Here is an 18659-nt window from a genome sequence, read left to right on the forward strand (position 1 = left end):
TATTTGTGTGTGTGTAAACTACAGTCTTTGAAAATGTAATAAGTTATTACGAAACGCGTTCAAGTGTCGCGTCAGACTAGAAATAAAAATGAATTTTTGATAATTGATTTTTCAATTACCATCGACAGTGAAAAGAAACGTAAGAAATATTGAGAAAATTCGTGTTAGAATTATTAATCTTACTTTTTCGGTCATATATATATATATATATATATATATATATATATATATATATATATATATATATATATATATATATATATATATATATATATATATATATATATATATATATATATATATATATATATATATATATATATATATATATATATGAACAAGCTTGAATGGTCCCCAAGCATATAGGCAACTGAAAACTCCACACCCCAGGAGTGACTCGAACCCAGACCACCAGGAGCACATTGCATCTGGTGTACACGGTGCCTTAAACCATTCGACCATCAGTGACCGTACAAAAGGCAGTGATAGCCGAGGCTATTTTAACAACCACCCCGATGGCACTTTGATGGTAATCTTGGGCATAGCTATTTCATCAAATCACTTCATTCTTGTGGGGCCACGTGAGCAACGCAAATGCGAACAAGCTTGAATGGTCCCCAAGCATATATGCAACTGAAAACTCCACACCCCAGAAGTGACTCGAACCCAGACCACCAGGAGCACATTGCAACTGGTGTACACGGAGACTTAAACCACTCGACACTTGTACGGTCACTGATAGTCGATATAGATCTATATAAATAAAAATGGAAATGTTCGTTTGTTCAAAATCGCTAACCTCCGAAAGTTCTTCACCAATTGCTTTGAAATTTTGACACAACGTTTCATTCGAATACGTGCATGTTTTTATGTACTACTATATAGATGTCACACCTGTGACAGGTAAAAACATGTTTTATTTTAAACAGCGCCATCTGTTGCACGTCAGAGCAACATATGCAATACAAAATATGTTACGATTCCATTTCAGTGTTTTCGATTGCATTGATAAATTGAATTTTTATAGATTTTATTTTATTTTCATTTTGATTTAATTATTTTGTGTGACATTGCGTTGAAATGGAGCTGTGTTGTTTACCATACCGTTCATTTCGTGTGTATAGTTTATTTGCTTTTGTTTTTTCCATTTCGTTTTATTAACTGTTCTTCTGTGCAATTGGTGGTGAAATTGAGCTGTGTCGATTGATTGTGTTTGAATTGAAATATTTCGTTAGTATTTTTTGTTTTGTTTTGAAAACAAGAAAATGGACTACATGTTTATTTCACAGCTGCAAATGTGTAGCAAACAGCGTTGAATCCACCGGCTACAATGTTAGCTGCTTTCTTCACGTTATGTCAAAATGACGCGTTTGCGAAAACACTGCTGTATTCGGACGTTCTTATGTATCATGGAATACCAGTAGAAAATCATTTGAACGACGCAAACGAGGAGAGCAAGTCGACGGACAACCTGGCATATTCAAACAAACTACAATAGGCAGACTGTACAACGTCCATCCCAATCAGGATGAATGCTTTTTTCTTCGCATGCTGTTGGTAAATGTGCCCGGTCCAACGTCTTTCCAGCAACTGAGATTTGTCAATGGTGTAACACATGCCACTTCCCATAGTGCATGTCAAGCTCTGAATTTATTGGCGAACGACCGACATTGGGATGTATGCATTAATGACGCGTCCAACACGTCACATCCAAATCAAATTCGTGCATTGTTTGCTATCATATTGACCGCCGGCTCTCCTTATCTCCAACAGAGTTATGGGAGAAATATAAATCGCATATGGCTGAAGATATTATCCGTCGAATACGCAAGGAAAATTCAAATATGAACATGGATTTCACATAAAAAATCTACAACGAAGCATTGATATTGATTGAAGAATTGTGCTTAGAAATCGCGAACAAAGTTCTCAATTAGTTGAAAATGCCATCAGTGAATCGATCTGCTGCTGTTTCGTTCGATATAGAATTGCGTCGTGAACAAAGTTACAACACGGGTGATCTGTTGTCGTATGTACAATCAAATATTCCTAAGCTAACGCTTGAGCGAAAAGGCATTTACAATCAAATCATTCAAACTGTCAATAACGGGCTTGGAGAAATGTTCTTAGATGTCCCAGGAGGAATTGGTAAATCCTTCCTAATTAGATTGATTCTGGAAGCATTTCGATCCCAAAATGGCATAACCTTAGCTCTTGTGTCGTCCGGAATAGCTGCGACATTGCTACCAGGTGGAAGAACTGCTCATTCGGCTTTGAAATTGCCATTGAACATGCAGTTCTTTGAAACTCCCACGTGCAACATTGGCAAAGCATCCGGCTTGGGAAAAGTATTGCAGAAATGCAAACTTATTGTTTGTGATGAATCCACAATGACTCACAAAAAATCGCTCGATGCTCTTGACCGATCATTGCAAAATTTGTATGGAAACATCAGACCATTTGGGAACATATTAATATTGCTTGCAGGAGATTTCAGGCAAACTTTACCTGTAATTCCTCGATCGACACCAGCGGACGAAATAAATGCTCGCCTGAAATTCTCTACTTTTTGGCGCCACATAAAGACGTTAAAATTAACTACAAATATGTGTGTCCAGCTGCAAAACGATCCATCAGCTGAGATATTCTCACAACCATCGCTGGATATTGGGAACGGACACGTGCCGGTTGATCTGACTCAGGACGAATTTCATTGCCTCATAACTTCTGCAATTTAGTGACGTCAAAAGAAGAATTGGTTGAAAATTACGCCGAATTACGCTTCAGCATTTTCAGAGGCATCAGAACAGAATATACACATTAGGGGAAGATACCAGTACCTTCCCACATCCCGCAATATCCATTGTGGGAAGAGGAGAGGTGAGAAGTTTACCCATGAAGGGGGCTGGGTAACCTGACTCTTCAGTGTCACTGGTCGGCTGGGGCAGGTGGACTGCTAAAATGTTTCACCAAGAAAAATAAGTATAACATCTTTTGTCCACCAGTAGAACTAGTCGGTGCAGCGTTGGTCTTGCTTCTTACTTGACGGCGTTCGATCTCCGATTGTCCAAGTGGTTGGAAACCTTCATTTAATGTTTCCTCATTCCTCAGTTCATTGTTCTCATCCTCCCCCCCTTACAAGCGCTATATTGTCACACTAGCTAAGCGCTTTCTACTGATAATTACCTCACGTGGTGTGACTGAGCCACCGCCTGGCGGGCCTCCTGCAGGGCAACAGCCTGACGCTGGAGGGCGTGGATCACCTGGCGGAGGGCACCTACCTGTGCACGGCCGACAACGGCATCGGGGAGCCGGCCACCGCCGCCATGGCCCTCACCGTCCACTATCCTCCACACATTATCACAGAGAAGGTAAGTCGCAGACGTCTCTTCTTCAGTGCTTCCTGCACATCTCTCACGGCGACTTAAATTACCTGAATTTACCTGTGGGCTAACAGTGGCATCGACGGGGGCAGGACACCGGCGGATTGTCAAAGATCCTCATGTCGTATTTTTACCTTTCTGACTCCCTAAAATAAAGATCTAACAACTAACATAACAACAGACTATGATCACTGTCTACAGTGATCATAGTCATATCCAGTGACCACTAGGACACTGTTGCTGTCTTCGTGTGCTAGTGGACTGTGTCTAGTGTGTGTGTGTCCTGGCTGGCTCAGTTCCAGGGTGTTCCAGCAGCAACGGTGCAGCTTTCATTAACCTGTTGGATGAAAATTACCACTTTACCCTTTGGTAAAAAATATAAGAATATATATAATGAAGCGATCACTGATATGGTAACACATCATTTTAATCTATCCTTTTGACCTGTTATCTTGCCTCATATGTATTATATTATAAACAATACCAAGATTATTTTATCCTTTATTGATATGAATTTATTTATTGCAAAAGTATACTTAAATTTATCTTTAAGCAATTGCACTGTATAAAATATTTATTAACCTAGTCAGTATAATTTTATTTTAGTGACAAGTAATTTACTTACGGAGATGAGCTCGTAAGCCCAAGATATATCCGCACTTCCAATAAATGGGGTTAGTGGCATAAGGAATTGGATCCAATCACTGTCTACACCACCAACTTCACTTATTGTGTTAAGATGCAGGTACGGAGCTGTCTTGCTGTGCTAAGACTTCACCCGCTTGATGGGCCAGAGTGTGTAGTGTAGTTCACTGTCAATGTTGACGTGGTGTTGTAACGGCGTCTGCTGGACTCAGTCAGCTGTTGGCGTCAGCTGCGGCTCACTGAGATATCGTGAGATATCACTCACTTCTTTATCGTTCACACACTTATCTTTTTAAGCAGTATGTGAACACTTAAATCAGTTTTATTTATAGATTACACCACTAACCAAAGGTCCACAGCTGTATAACGGCTAAATAAGCATGTACAACTGCTGTGTATTCGAGACTTTCTCAAAGTTGACACATTGTGTATTCGACATTTGGGGTTTGAGAAAGCTGCCAGATACGTCTATATCCCAGCCGTATTCTGGCCACTATAACATCACATTGCAGAGTTCTTGCTCTATTAGTTCCATATATGAATGTCTGCTTAGGGTATATAACATAGGGTTTAGAGCTACAGCTTTCAGGTCTTTGTGAGTATGTTAGGTCAGTAAGATTTTCATTAGATATTAGTTTAAATATTCTCTTTGTGACTGCTAATGAAACACTCGCATCACTTTCCACTAGAACTTGTACCCAAGATTGACCATGTAATGTATCAATTATACAATGTACGTATGTGATGTAACTATATAACCTGAGCTTGTAAAAGCACCTTCATCGCCTTCAGTGCTTAATTGCTTAATTGCACACTAGTTTCTCTATCAGCTATCTCACCCTGTCAGAGTAAAAGACACAAATGTATGTGAATGCATGTAGGTATATATATGTATGTATATGTATGTATATATATGTATATGAACGTATATGTGTGTGTGTATGTATATGTGTATAAAGTATATATGGAAGATGATCAGAACTACATTTCACATTTGTAAATGCACATTAATGACACTATGTAAAAGACACATCGAACACATTACGTAGGGCATACGTAAATCTGTTTATCTATGTATTTACGTGTGTAGGTTAGCTTAGCATTTTAAAAGCACCGAATCACCTTCTGTGGTTGATTGTTCAATAAACTCCTGAACTATATGTTTAACACTTCTCTAACCCTGTCCATGGAGGACAGAAGAAAATGTATATATGCTGGTTAGCATTGTAAATGTGTGGCCACGTCTGTGGTAGAAAAAAAAACTGGTCTGCTACAGGTGGTCTGAGCAAGCAATAATAATATATGTGAGCTTTGCTCATGTCTCCTTCTCTGAGGTAGGAAATTGTCAGCCTCCAAATCTGTCTCCTTCTCTGAGGTAGGATATTCTCAGCCTCCAGATCAGTCCCCTCCTCTGAGGTAGAAAGTTGCCGACTCCCAGACCTGAGCCAGGATTCATGAAGCATTTACTCAACCACTTACGGAACGTGTACATCTTTCCTTAATCCTGGCGAGTTTGTTGACATTAATTATGTTTATGCGGTCACAAACGCGGCAAGTTTGTTTTTAACAAATAACCTCGGGCTGTGAAGTTTCCAAGTTCATAAACTGTTTAATAAATGCAAACAAAGCCGCCATTATTAAGAAAAGATGTAAAGGTTTCATAAGTGGATGTGTATATTCTTATTGAATACTGACTATGTGTCCTGGTGTGAGGTAGGAACATATCTGTCCCTCATCCAATGCTGCCCTTCAGGCCTTCTTTCTGTCTTTCTATTTTCATCACTTTGCATTTTCAGGATTAAACTTAAGTAGCCACTTTTGACACCATCTCTGTACTGTGCCAGGCTGCTCCTGCACCTCCAACAGCCTCCCTCTCCCATTGTCTCATCAATAACTTAACATCGTCTGCAAAAATGGATATTACTAATCTGTGTGTGTACTTATCTAGCTGTGTTTGCAGGGGTTGAACTTTGGCTGTTTGGTCCCACCTCAGCATGAGAGTGTGTGTGTGAGTGTGTACTCACCTAGTTGTACTCACCTAGTTGTGCCTGCGGGGGTTGAGCTCTGGCTCTTTGGTCCCGCCTCTCAACCGTCAATCAACAGGTGTACAGGTTCATGAGCCTATTGGGCTCTATCATATCTACACATGAAACTGTGTATGGAGTCAGCCTCCATCACATTGCTTCCTTATGCATTCCATTTGTCAACCATTCTGACACTAAAAAAGTTCTTTCTAATATCTCTGTGGCTCATTTGGGCACTCAGTTTCCACCTGTGTCTCCTAGTGCGTGTGCCCCTTGTGTTAAATAGCCTGTCTTTATCAACCCTGTCGATTCCCTTGAGAATCTTGAATGTGGTGATCATATCCCCCCTAACTCTTCTGTCTTCCAACGAAGTGAGGTTCAATTCCCGTAGTCTCTCCTCGTAGCTCATACCTCTCAGCTCGGGTACTAGTCTGGTGGCAAACCTTTGAACCTTTTGCATTTTAGTCTTATGCTTGACTAGATATGGACTCCATGCTGGTGCCGCATACTCCAGGATTGGTCTGACATATGTGGTATATAATGTTCTGAAAGATTCCTTACACAAGTTTCTAAAGGCCGTTCTTATGTTAGCCAACCTGGCATATGCTGCTGCTGTTATCCTCTTGATATGAGCATCAGGGGACAGGTCTGGCGTGATATCAACCCCCAGGTCTTTCTCTCTCTCGGACTCTTGAAGTATTTCATCTCCCAAGTGATACCTTGTATCTGGTCTCCTGCTTCCTACCCCTATCTTCATTACATTACATTTGCTTGGATTAAACTCTAACAGCCATTTGTTCGACCATTCCTGCAACTTGTCCAGGTCTTCTTGAAGCCTCAAGCTGTCCTCCTCTGTCTTACTCCTTCTCATAATTTTGGCGTCGTCAGCAAACATTGAGAGGAATGAGTCTATACCCTCTGGGAGATCATTTACGTATATCAGAAACAGGATAGGTCCAAGTACAGAGCCCTGTGGGACTCCACTGGTGACTTCACGCCAGTCTGAGGTCTCACCCCTCACTGTAACTCTCTGCTTCCTATTGTTTAGGTACTCCCTTATCCACTGGAGCGCCCTACCAGTTACTCCTGCCTGTTTCTCTAGCTTATGCATCAACCTTTTATGGGGTACTGTGTCAAAGGCTTTCCGACAGTCCAAAAAAATGTCACCTGATCGTAGAATTCTATCAATCCTGTAAGGCAAGATTTACCCTCCCTGAACCCATGTTGATGGGTTGTCACGAAGTCTCTTCTCTCCAGATGTGTTACTAGGTTTTTTCTCACAATCTTCTCCATCACCTTGCATGGTATACAAGTTAAGGACACTGGCCTGTAGTTCAGTGCCTCTTGTCTGTCACCCTTTTTGTATATTGGTACTACATTAGCAGTCTTCCATATTTCTGGTAGGTCCCCCGTTTCCAGTGACCTACTATACACTATGGAGAGTGGTAGGCAAAGTGCTCCTGCACACTCTTTCAATACCCATGGCGAGATTCCATCCGGCCCAACAGCTTTTCTCACATCCAGCTCCAATAGGTGCTTCTTGACCTCATCTCTTGTAATTTCGAACCTATCCAAGGTCACCTGGTTTGCTGCCACCTCTTCTAGCGCCGCGACATCTCCCTGTTCTATTGTAAAGACCTCCTGGAACCTTTTGTTGAGTTCTTCACACACCTCTTTGACATTCTCTGTGTACCTGTCCTCGCCCACCCTAAGTTTCATCACCTGTTCCTTCACTGTTGTCTTCCTCCTGATGTGACTGTGTAGTAGCTTTGGTTCGGTCTTGGCTTTATTAGCTATATCATTTTCATACCTTTTCTCAGCTGCTCTTCTCACACTGACATACTCGTTCCTGGTTCTCTGGTATCTCTATCTACTTTCTGGTGTTCTGTTATTACGGAAGTTCCTCCATGCCCTTTTGTTCTGCTCCTTTGCTTTCATACATTCCGTATTAAACCATGGATTCTTCCTTTGCTTCTCTGTTTTTTCCTGTCGGGCTGGGACAAACCTGCTTACAGCCTCCTGACATTTTTGGGTGACATAGTCCATCATGTCTTGTACGGACTTGGTTCCGAGTTCTGTGTCCCAATGTATATCCCATAGGAATTTATTCATTTCCTCATAGTTTCCCTTTCGGTACGCCAGCCCTTTGGTTCCCAGTTCTTTTTTGGGGTGATAATTCCCAGCTCAACCAGGTACTCAAAGCTCAATACACTATGATCACTCATTCCCAAGGGGGCTTCCAACTTAACTTCCCTTATATCCGACTCATTTAGGGTAAATATCAGATCAAGCAAGGCTGGTTCATCCCCTCCTCTCATTCTTGTTGGTCCCTTGACGTGTTGGCTTAGAAAGTTTCTTGTTGCCACATCCAGCAGCTTAGCTCTCCATGTGTCTGGGCCTCCATGTGGGTCTCTGTTCCCCCAATCTATTTTCCCATGGTTGAAGTCTCCCATGATTAGAAGTCTGGATCCGTTCCTGCTAGCCACAGAAGCTGCTCCCTCTATTATATTGATGGTGGCCAAGTTGTTTCTATCATATTCCTGTCTGGGTCTTCTGTTATTTGGTGGGGGGTTATATATGACTACTATTCTAATTTTCTGTCCTCCAGTTGCTATGGTGCCTGAAATGTAGTCACTGAAACCTTCACAGTTCTGAATTACCATCTCTTCGAAACTCCAACCTTCTCTAAGTAGCAGAGCTACACCACCTCCTCCTCTCCCTTCTCTCTCTTTCCTCACTATATAGTAGCCCTGTGGAAACACTGCGTTTGTTATGATTTTCGTTAACTTTGTTTCTGTGAGTGCTATTATGTCTGGGTTTTCTTCTAGTGCCCATTCTCCAAGTTCACTTGTTTTATTTGAAATCCCATCTATGTTAGTGTACATCGCCTTGAAGCTCACTTTCTTCTGTTCATTTTCATGTCCCTTTCTTGGCGAGCATTCTGCTGGTGTGGGAAGCTGTTCCGTGGGTGAGAGGATCTGTGAGGTGGTTTGCAGGGTCTCAGAGGATTTTGGGGTTGGGGGTGGGAGTTTAAGGGAAGGAGGACAGGCAGGGTGTGGGTTAAGGAGGTAGGGGGGACATGGAGGATACGCAGTGAGGGGGGAAGAGGGATAGGGAGGGTATGGGATGAAGGGGGAGGGGGGACAGGGGGAAAAAGGTGGAAGGGGGGACATGATGGGAATGGGGAAGGGGTGTCAGGGTCAGAATGGGGTGTTTGGGTGGGGGGAGGGTAGGGTGAGGGGAAGGGAGGGTTTCTATGCAGAGGGGGGGTGGTGGTGTTGCCCCCCCCCCTTCTGGTGTTGCTGGGATGCTGGTTTTGGGTTCTCCTCTTGTCTCTGGGACTGTTGTGATGAGGGCTGTGATTTCCTGGTTTGCTCCTCTCTCCCTGCGCTTCCTTCTTGCCTCTGCTGCCCTGGCTCTCTCCTCCTTCGTCCTGTCCCTCTGCAGGAATACTTTTTTGTATCCCTCCATATGCTGCAGACGACTCTTCCTTTCGAGAATGTCCTCCTTCGTGGTTTCGTTTGTAAACACCACCTTTACAAGTCGGTTTCTGTCCTTGTTGTGTGTGTGTGTGTGTGTGTGTGTGTGTGTACTCACCTATTTGTGCTTGCGGGGGTTGAGCTTTGGCTCTTTGGTCCCGCCTCTCAACTGTCAATCAACTGGTGTACAGATTCCTGAGCCTACTGGGCTCTATCATATCTACATTTGAAACTGTGTATGGAGTCAGCCTCCACCACATCACTGCCTAATGCATTCCATCTGGTAACTGCTCTGACACTAAAAAAGTACCTTCTAATGTCTCTGTGGCTCATGTTGGTACTCAGTTTCCACCTGTGTCCCCTTGTTCGCGTCCCACCAGTGTTGAATAGTTTATCCTTGTTTACCCGGTCGATTCCTCTGAGGATTTTGTAGGTTGTGATCATGTCTCCCCTTACTCTTCTGTCTTCCAGTGCCGTAAGGTGCATTTCCCGCAGCCTTTCCTCGTAACTCATTCCTCTTAGTTCTGGGACTAGTCTAGTGGCATTCCTTTGAACTTTTTGCAGCTTCTTCCTGTGCTTGAATAGGTACGGGCTCCATGCTGGGGCCGCATGCTCCAGGATTGGTCTTACATATGTGGTGTACAAAAGTTTGAATGATTCCTTACACAGGTTCCTGAACGCTGTTCTGATGTTAGCCAGCCTCGCATATGCCGCAGACGTTATTCTTTTTATGTGGGCTTCAGGTTTGAGACAGGTTTGGTGTGATATCAACTCCTAGATCTTTCTCTCTGTCCGTTTCATTAAGTACTTAATCTCCTATTCTGTATCCTGTGTCTGGCCTCCTGTTTCCACTGCCTAGTTTCATTACTTTGCATTTACTCGGGTTGAACTTCAACAGCCCTTTGTTGGACCATTCACTCTGTCTGCCTAGGTCATCTTGTAGCCTCCTACTATCGTCGTCTGTTTCAATCCTCCTCATAATTTTTGCATCATCGGCAAACATTGAGAGAAACGATTCTATACCCTCTGGGAGATCATTTACATATATCAGAAACAGTATAGGTCCAAGGACTGACCCCTGCGGGACTCCACTTGTAACGTCTCGCCAATCTGAGACCTCACCTCTCACACTGACTCGTCTCCTGTTGCTTAGGTACTCCTGTATCCAACGGAGTACCTTCCCTTTCACTCTAGTCTGCATCTCCAGCTTTTTCACTAGCCTCTTGTGTGGCACTGTATCAAAGGCTTTCTGACAATCCAAAAATATGCAGTCTGCCCACCCTTCTCTTTCTTGCCTTATTTTTGTTGCCTGGTCGTAGAATTCAAGTAACCCTGTGAGGCAGGACCTGCCATCCCTGAATCCATGTTGGTGCTGTGTTACAAAGTTCTTTCGCTCCAGGTGCTCCACTAGCTTTCTTCGCACAATCTTCTCCATCAGCTTGCATGGTATGCAGTTTAGGGACACTGGCCTGTAATTCAGTGCCTACTGTCTATCCCCTTTCTTGTATATCGGGACTACGTTAGCTGCTTTCCAAATTTCTGGCAGTTCCCCTGTTGCCAGAGATTTGTTATACACTATGGAGAGTGGGAGGCACAGTTCTTCTGCTCCTTCCTTTAGTATCCGAGGGGACATTCCATCTGGGCCTATAGCGTTTGTCACATCCAACTCTAGTAAACACTTCCTTACTTCCCCGCTGGTAATCTCAAACTCTTCCAGTGGTTCCTGGTTAGCTATTCCCTCTCTTATCTCTGGGATTTCTCCTTGCTCTAAGGTGAAGACCTCTTGGAATTTCTTATTCAGTTCCTCACACACTTCCTTGTCGTTTGTAGTGACTTCTTCTGCCCCTATCCTTAATTTCAAAACCTGTTCCTTTACTGTTGTTTTTCTCCTGATGTGGCTATGCAGCAATTTAGGCTGAGTCTTTGCCTTGCTTGCGATGTCATTTTCGTATTGTCTTTCTGCCTCTCTTCTCATCCTAACATATTCATTCCTGGCATTCTGGTATCTTTCTCTGCTCTCAAGTGTCCTGTTATTCCGATAGTTTCTCCATTTCCTTTTACTTTGCTGCTTAGCTAGCTTACATCTCTGATTAAACCATGGGTTTCTCATCTTCATTTCACTGTTTTCCTTTTGGGCTGGGACAAATTTGTTTGCTGCGTCCATGCACTTTTGTGTGATGTAATCCATCATATCTTGGGCCGTCTTTTCCCTGAGCTCTGTTTCCCATGCTATATCTGTTAGGAATTTTGTTATCCCCTCATAGTTTTCCTTTCGGTATGCTAACCTTTTGGTTTCGGTATCCCTCCTCGAGTTCAATAACCCTTCTTCAATCAGGTACTCAAACACCAATATACTGTGGTCGCTCATACTGGGGCCTCAAAACCGATTTCTCTTATGTCAGAGTCGTTCAGGGTGAAGACCAGGTCGAGTCTCGCTGGTTCGTCATTTCCTCTCATCCTTGTGGGTTCTCTGACATGCTGTGTGTGTGTGTGTGTGTGTGTGTGTGTGTGTGTGTGTGTGTGTGTGTGTGTGTGTGTGTGTGTGTGTGTGTGTGTGTGTGTGTGTGTGTGTGTGTGTGTATGTGTGTGTACTCACCTATTTGTGCTTGCGGGGGTTGAGCTTTGGCTCTTTGGTCCCGCCTCTCAACTGTCAATCAACTGGTGTACAGATTCCTGAGCCAACTGGGCTCTATCATATCTACATTTGAAACTGTGTATGGAGTCAGCCTCCACCACATCACTTCCTAGTGCATTCCATTTATTAACTACTCTGACACTGAAAAAATTCTTTCTAACGTCTCTGTGGCTCATCTGGGTACTAAGTTTCCACCTGTGTCCCCTTGTTCGTGTCCCACCTGTGCTGAAGAGTTTGTCTTTGTCCACCCTGTCAATTCCCCTGAGAATTTTGTAGGTGATTATCATGTCTCCCCTTACTCTTCTGTTTTCCAGGGATGTGAGGTTCAGCTCCTTTAGCTTTTTCTCGTAGCTCAATCCTCTCAGTTCCGGGACGAGCCTGGTGGCATACCGCTGAATCTTCTCTAACTTTGTCTTGTGTTTAACTAGGTATGGACTCCAGGCTGGAGCTGCATACTCCAGGATTGGTCTTACATAAGTGGTATACAGGGTTCTGAAAGATTCCTTACACAAGTTTCTGAAGGCAGTTCTTATGTTGGCCAGTCTAACATATGCCGCTGATGATATTCTTTTGATGTGGGCCTCTGGGGGACAGGTTCGGTGTGATATCAACCCCCAGATCCTTCTCTCTATTTGACTCTTGCAGGATTTCCCCTCCCAGATGATACCTTATGTTCAGCCTCCTGCTCCCTTCGCCTAATTTCATCACCTTACACTTTCCTGAGTTGAACTTTAGCAGCCATTTTCTAGACCATTCCTAGTGTACTCACCTATATGTACTCACCTATATGTGCTTGCAGGATCGAGCATTGACTCTTGGATCCCGCCTTTCTAGCTATCGGTTGTTTACAGCAATGACTCCTGTCCCATTTCCCTATCATACCTAGTTTTAAAAGTATGAATAGTATTTGCTTCCACAACCTGTTCCCCAAGTGCATTCCATTTTTCTACTACTCTCACGCTAAAAGAAAACTTCCTAACATCTCTGTGACTCATCTGAGTTTCCAGTTTCCACCCATGTCCCCTCGTTCTGTTATTATTACGTGTGAACATTTCATCTATTTCCACTTTGTCAATTCCCCTGAGTATTTTATATGTCCCTATCATATCTCCTCTCTCCCTTCTTTTCTCTAGTGTCGTAAGGTTCAGTTCCTTCAGCCGCTCTTCATATCCCATCCCTCGTAGCTCTGGGACAAGCCTCGTCGCAAACCTCTGAACCTTCTCCAGTTTCTTTATGTGTTTCTTCAGGTGGGGGCTCCATGATGGCGCGGCATACTCTAAGACGGGTCTCACGTAGGCAGTGTAAAGCGCCCTAAAAGCTTCCTCATTTAGGTTTCTGAATGAAGTTCTAATTTTCGCCAGTGTAGAGTACGCTGCTGTCGTTATCCTATTTATATGTGCCTCAGGAGTTAGATTAGGTGTCACATCCACTCCCAGGTCTCTTTCTCGAATCGTTACAGGTAGGCTGTTCCCCTTCATTGTGTACTGTCCCTTTGGTCTCCTGTCACCTGATCCCATTTCCATAACTTTACATTTACTGGTGTTAAACTCCAGTAGCCATTTCCCTGACCATCTCTGCAGCCTGTTTAAGTCCTCTTGGAGGATCCTACAATCCTCGTCTGTCACAACTCTTCTCATTAATTTTGCGTCATCTGCAAACATTGACATGTATGATTCCACTCCTGTAAACATATCATTTACGTAAATTAGAAAGAGGATTGGTCCCAGCACCGATCCTTGAGGTACTCCACTTGTTACTGTTCGCCAGTCCGACTTTTCGCCCCTTACCATTACCCTCTGGCTCCTTCCTGTTAGGTAGTTTTTCACCCATACTAGGGCCTTTCCGCTTACTCCTGCCTGCCTCTCAAGTTTGTATAGCAGTCTCATGTGCGGTACCGTATCAAAGGCCTTTTGGCAGTCAAGAAATATGCAGTCTGCCCAGCCTTCTCTGTCCTGCCTTATCCTTGTTACTTTATCATAGAATTCTAAAAGGTTTGTTAGGCATGATTTCCCTGTCCAGAACCCATGTTGGTGCTTGTTTACAAACCCAATGCTCTCCAGGTGCTCAACAAGTCTTAGCCTAATTATTCTTTCAAGAATTTTGCAGGGGATGCTTGTCAGTGATACGGGTCTGTAGTTAAGTGCCTCCTCCCTATCACCCTTTTTGAAAATCGGTACGACATTTGCCTCCTTCCAGCAACTGGGCAATTCTCCCGACATAAGTGACTCATTAAAGATCATTGCCAGAGGCACGCTGAGAGCCTGCGCTGCCTCTTTGAGTATCCACGGTGATACTTTGTCTGGTCCAACAGCTTTATTTGCATCCAGTGTTGTCAACTGTTTCATTACATCCTCTGCTGTCACCTCTATATCTGATAGTCTTTCATCTTGGGTAATCTCTTCTAACAATGGGAGCTGCTCAGGCTCGGTTGTGAACACTCCATGGAATTTTGCATTTAGTACCTCGCAGATTTCCTTGTCGCTTTCTGTATATGCCCCTTCTGTTTTCCTCAGTCTTGTCACTTGGTCATTTACCGACATCTTCCTTCTTATATGGCTATGTAGTAATTTTGGTTGCTTTTTCGCTTTGACTGCAATATCGTTCTCATAATTCCTTTCCGACACTCGTCTTATGTTAATGTAATCATTCCTAGCTCTGTTACATCTAATCCTGTTGTCCTCTGTCCTTTGTCTTCTGTACTTCCTCCACTCCCTCCTGCTTCTCACCTTTGCTTCCTGACACTGTCTATTAAACCATGGGTTATTATATTCCCTCCTGCTTTTTTCCTTTATTGTTGGAATAAATCTATCTTCAGCCTCCTTGCATTTCAATATGACTTGGTTCATCATACCTTGCACTGTTTTTCCTCTAAGTTCTTCCTCCCACTGCACTTCTCCCAGGTAGTCCCTTATCCTTCTGTAGTCCCCTTTTCTGTAATCAAGTCTCCTTTCCCGGACCTCTTGTCCTTTGGTCACAATTTTAAGCTCCATCATGTAGTCAAAGACTAGGACACAATGGTCACTAGCTCCTAGTGGTATTTCATGTTCCAACTGCTCGATGTCTTCTACATTCTGAGTGATAATGAGATCTAATAGGCTGGGCGTATCCCCTCCTCTTTCCCTAGTATCTTCTTTCACATGCTGTGTTAGGAAATTCCTGTCAATAACGTCTACCAGCTTCGCTCCCCAGGTCTCCTCCCCGCCATGGGGATTCCTCGTTTCCCAATTTATCTCTCCGTGATTTAGGTCCCCCATGACCAGCAGCTTCATACACATACATACACAGTGTGTGTATGTATGTGTGTGTGTGTGTGTGTGTGAGTGTGTGTGTGTGTGTGTGTGTGTGTGTGTGTGTGTGTGTGTGTGTGTGTGTGTGTGTGTGTGTGTGTGTGTGTGTGTGTGTGTGTGCGTGTGCGTGTGAGTGTGAGTGTGAGTGTGAGTGTGAGTGTGTGTGTGTGTGTGTGTGTGTGTGTGTGTGTGTGTGTGTGTGTGTGTGTGTGTGTGTGTGTGTGTGTGTGTGTGTGTGTGTGTGTGTGTGTGTACTCACTTAGTTGTACTCACCTAATCGTGTCTGTAGGATCGAGCATTGACTCTTGGATCCCGCCTTTCGAGCATCGGTTGTTTATAGCAATGACTCCTGTCCCATTTCCCTATCATACCTGGTTTTAAAATTATGAATAGTATTTGCTTCCACAACCTGTTCCTGAAGTGCATTCCATTTTCCCACTACTCTCACGCTAAAAGAAAACTTCCTAACATCTCTATGACTCATCTGAGTTTCAAGCTTCCATCCATGTCCCCTCGTTCTGTTACTATTCCGTGTGAACATTTCGTCTATGTCCACTCTGTCAATCCCTCTGAGTATTTTATACGTTCCTATCATGTCCCCCCTCTCCCTTCTTCTTTCTAGTGTCATAAGGCACAGTTCCCTCAGGCGCTCCTCATACCCCATCCCTCGTAGCTCTGGGACGAGTCTCGTTGCAAACCTCTGAACCTTTTCCAGTTTCATTATATGCTTCTTCAGATGGGGACTCCATGATGAGGCGGCATACTCTAAGACTGGCCTCACGTAGGCAGTGTAAAGCGCCCTAAATGCCTCCTTACTTAGGTTTCTGAATGATATTCTAACTTTTGCCAGTGTAGAGTACGCTGCTGTCGTTATCCTATTTATATGTGCCTCAGGAGATAGATTAGGTGTTACGTCCACACCCAGGTCTCTTTCGCGCGTCGTCACAGGTAGCCTGTTCCCCTTCATTGTGTACTGTCCCTTTGGTCTCCTATCTCCTAGTCCCATTTCCATAACTTTACATTTGCTAGTGTTGAATTCCAGTAGCCATTTCTCTGACCATCTCTGCAACCTGTTCAGGTCCTCTTGGACCTGAACAACTCTTCTCATCAACTTTGCGTCATCCGCAAACATCGACATGTAGGACTCTACGCCTGTAAACATGTCGTTAACATATACAAGAAATAGAATTGATCCCAGCACCGATCCTTGTGGTACTCCACTTGTTACTGTTCGCCAGTCCGACTTCTCGCCCCTTACCGTAACTCTTTGGCTCCTTCCTGTTAGGTAGTTCCTTATCCATGCTAGGACCTTTTCCCCCACCCCCGCCTGCCTCTCGAGCTTGAACAGCAGTCTCATGTGCGGTACTGTGTCAAAGGCTTTTTGGCAGTCCAGAAATATGCAGTCTGCCCAACCATCTCTGTCCTGTCTTATCCTCGTTATTTTATCGTAGAATTCCAGAAGGTTTGTTAGGCACGATTTTCCTGTCCAGAACCCATGTTGATGTTTGTTCACAAACCTAATGTTCTCCAGGTGTGCAACCAGTCGTAGCCTAATTATTCTTTCCAGTATTTTACAGGGGATGCTTGTCAGTGATACAGGTCTATAGTTAAGTGCCTCCTCCCTATCACCTTTCTTGAAGATCGGCACGACATTTGCCTTCTTCCAGCAACTGGGCAATTCTCCCGACATAAGTGACTCATTAAAGATGATTGCCAGAGGCACACTGAGGGCCTGCGCTGCTTCTTTTAGTATCCACGGTGATACTTTGTCTGGTCCAACTGCTTTAGTTGCATCTAGAATTGTCAACTGTTTCATTACCTACTCTGCTGTCACCTCTATATCTGATAGTCTTTCATCTAGGGTAACCCCTTCCAACAATGGGAGCTGCTCAGGCTCGGTAGTGAACACTCCATGGAAACTGGCATTCAGTGCCTCGCAGATTTCCTTGTCACTTTCAGTATATGCCCCCTCTGTCTTCCTTAGTCTTGTCACTTGGTCGTTCACCGACATTTTCTTCTTATATGACTGTGTAGTAACTTAGGTTGTTTTTTCGCTTTGATTGCAATATCGTTCTCATAGTCCCTTTCCGATGTTCGTCTTATGTTAATGTAATTGTTCCTAGCTCTGTTGTATCTGATCCTGTTGTCCTCTGTCCTTTGTCTTCTGTACTTCCTCCACTCCCGCCTGCTGGCCATTTTTGCTTCCTGACACTGTCTATTAAACCATGGGTTATTATATTCCTTCATATTTTTTCCCTTTACTGTTGGTATAAATCTCTCTTCGGCCTCCTGGCATTTCTGTATGACTAGGTCCATCATATCTTGGACTGTTTTTTCTCTAATTTCTTCCTCCCACTGCACTTCACCCAGATAGTCCCTTATCCTCTTATAGTCCCCTTTCCTGTAGTCAACTCTCCTTTCCCAGATCTCTTGTCCCATGGTCATAAGTTTGAATTCCATCATGTAGTCAAAGACTAGGACACAATGGTCACTGGCCCCTAGAGGTATTTCGTGCTCTAAATTCTCAATATCTTCTACGTTCTGGGTGAAAATCAGGTCTAATAGGCTCGGTGCATCTCCTCCTCTTTCCCTTGTGTCTTCCTTCACATGTTGTGTTAGGAAATTCCTGTCTATAACATCTACTAATTTCGCTCCCCACGTTTCGTCCCCTCCATGGGGATTCCTTGATTCCCAATTTATCTCTCCATGATTTAGATCCCCCATGATCAGCAGCTTCGCTCTCATTCTGTGGGCTAGTGTTGCTGCCTTCTGCAGTTCATCTATACATGCCTTGTTGTTGTCATCATACTCCTGCCTGGGTCTTCTACTGTTTGGTGGGGGATTGTAGATTACCAAGATCACAATCTTCCTCCCATCTACTGTCAGAGTTCCATGTATGAAGTTTGTGCACTCATTGGTAACCCGATTTCCCAGGTCTTCAAACTTCCATTTCTGCTTTATTAGGAGTGCCACTCCCCCTCCCTGTCTCTGTGTCCTCTCTTTTCGTATCACCTGGTACCCTTCAGGAAAGATTGCATCTGAGATCATGTCATTAATTTTAGTTTCCACAATTGCAACTATGTCAGGATCTGCTTCACTCACTCTTTCTTTTATCTCTTCTGCTTTATTAGATACCCCATCAGCATTGGTGTACCAAACCTTGAGATTCTTCATGGAAACTCTTGTACCAGAGTTCTCCCTTTCTC

The 18659-nt window shown here is 43.7% G+C and overlaps 1 protein-coding gene across 5 annotated transcripts in view; it reads left to right on the forward strand.

The window, feature by feature from the left end:
- LOC123761011 (protein amalgam) overlaps positions 1-18659 on the forward strand; it is a 185861-nt gene that overhangs the window by 114843 nt on the left and 52359 nt on the right. For 4 of the 5 annotated variants that reach the window (XM_069339332.1, XM_069339328.1, XM_069339330.1 and 1 more), the window contains exon 5: positions 3231-3371. The exons of the other annotated variant lie outside the window; for it this stretch is intronic. In XM_069339332.1, coding sequence (XP_069195433.1) covers positions 3231-3371 — 141 coding nt within the window. The remainder of the gene's footprint in view (positions 1-3230; positions 3372-18659) is intronic. 5 annotated transcript variants of the gene reach the window in all.

Source organism: Procambarus clarkii, chromosome 41, assembly GCF_040958095.1.
Source record: "Procambarus clarkii isolate CNS0578487 chromosome 41, FALCON_Pclarkii_2.0, whole genome shotgun sequence".
NCBI lineage: Eukaryota > Metazoa > Arthropoda > Malacostraca > Decapoda > Cambaridae > Procambarus > Procambarus clarkii.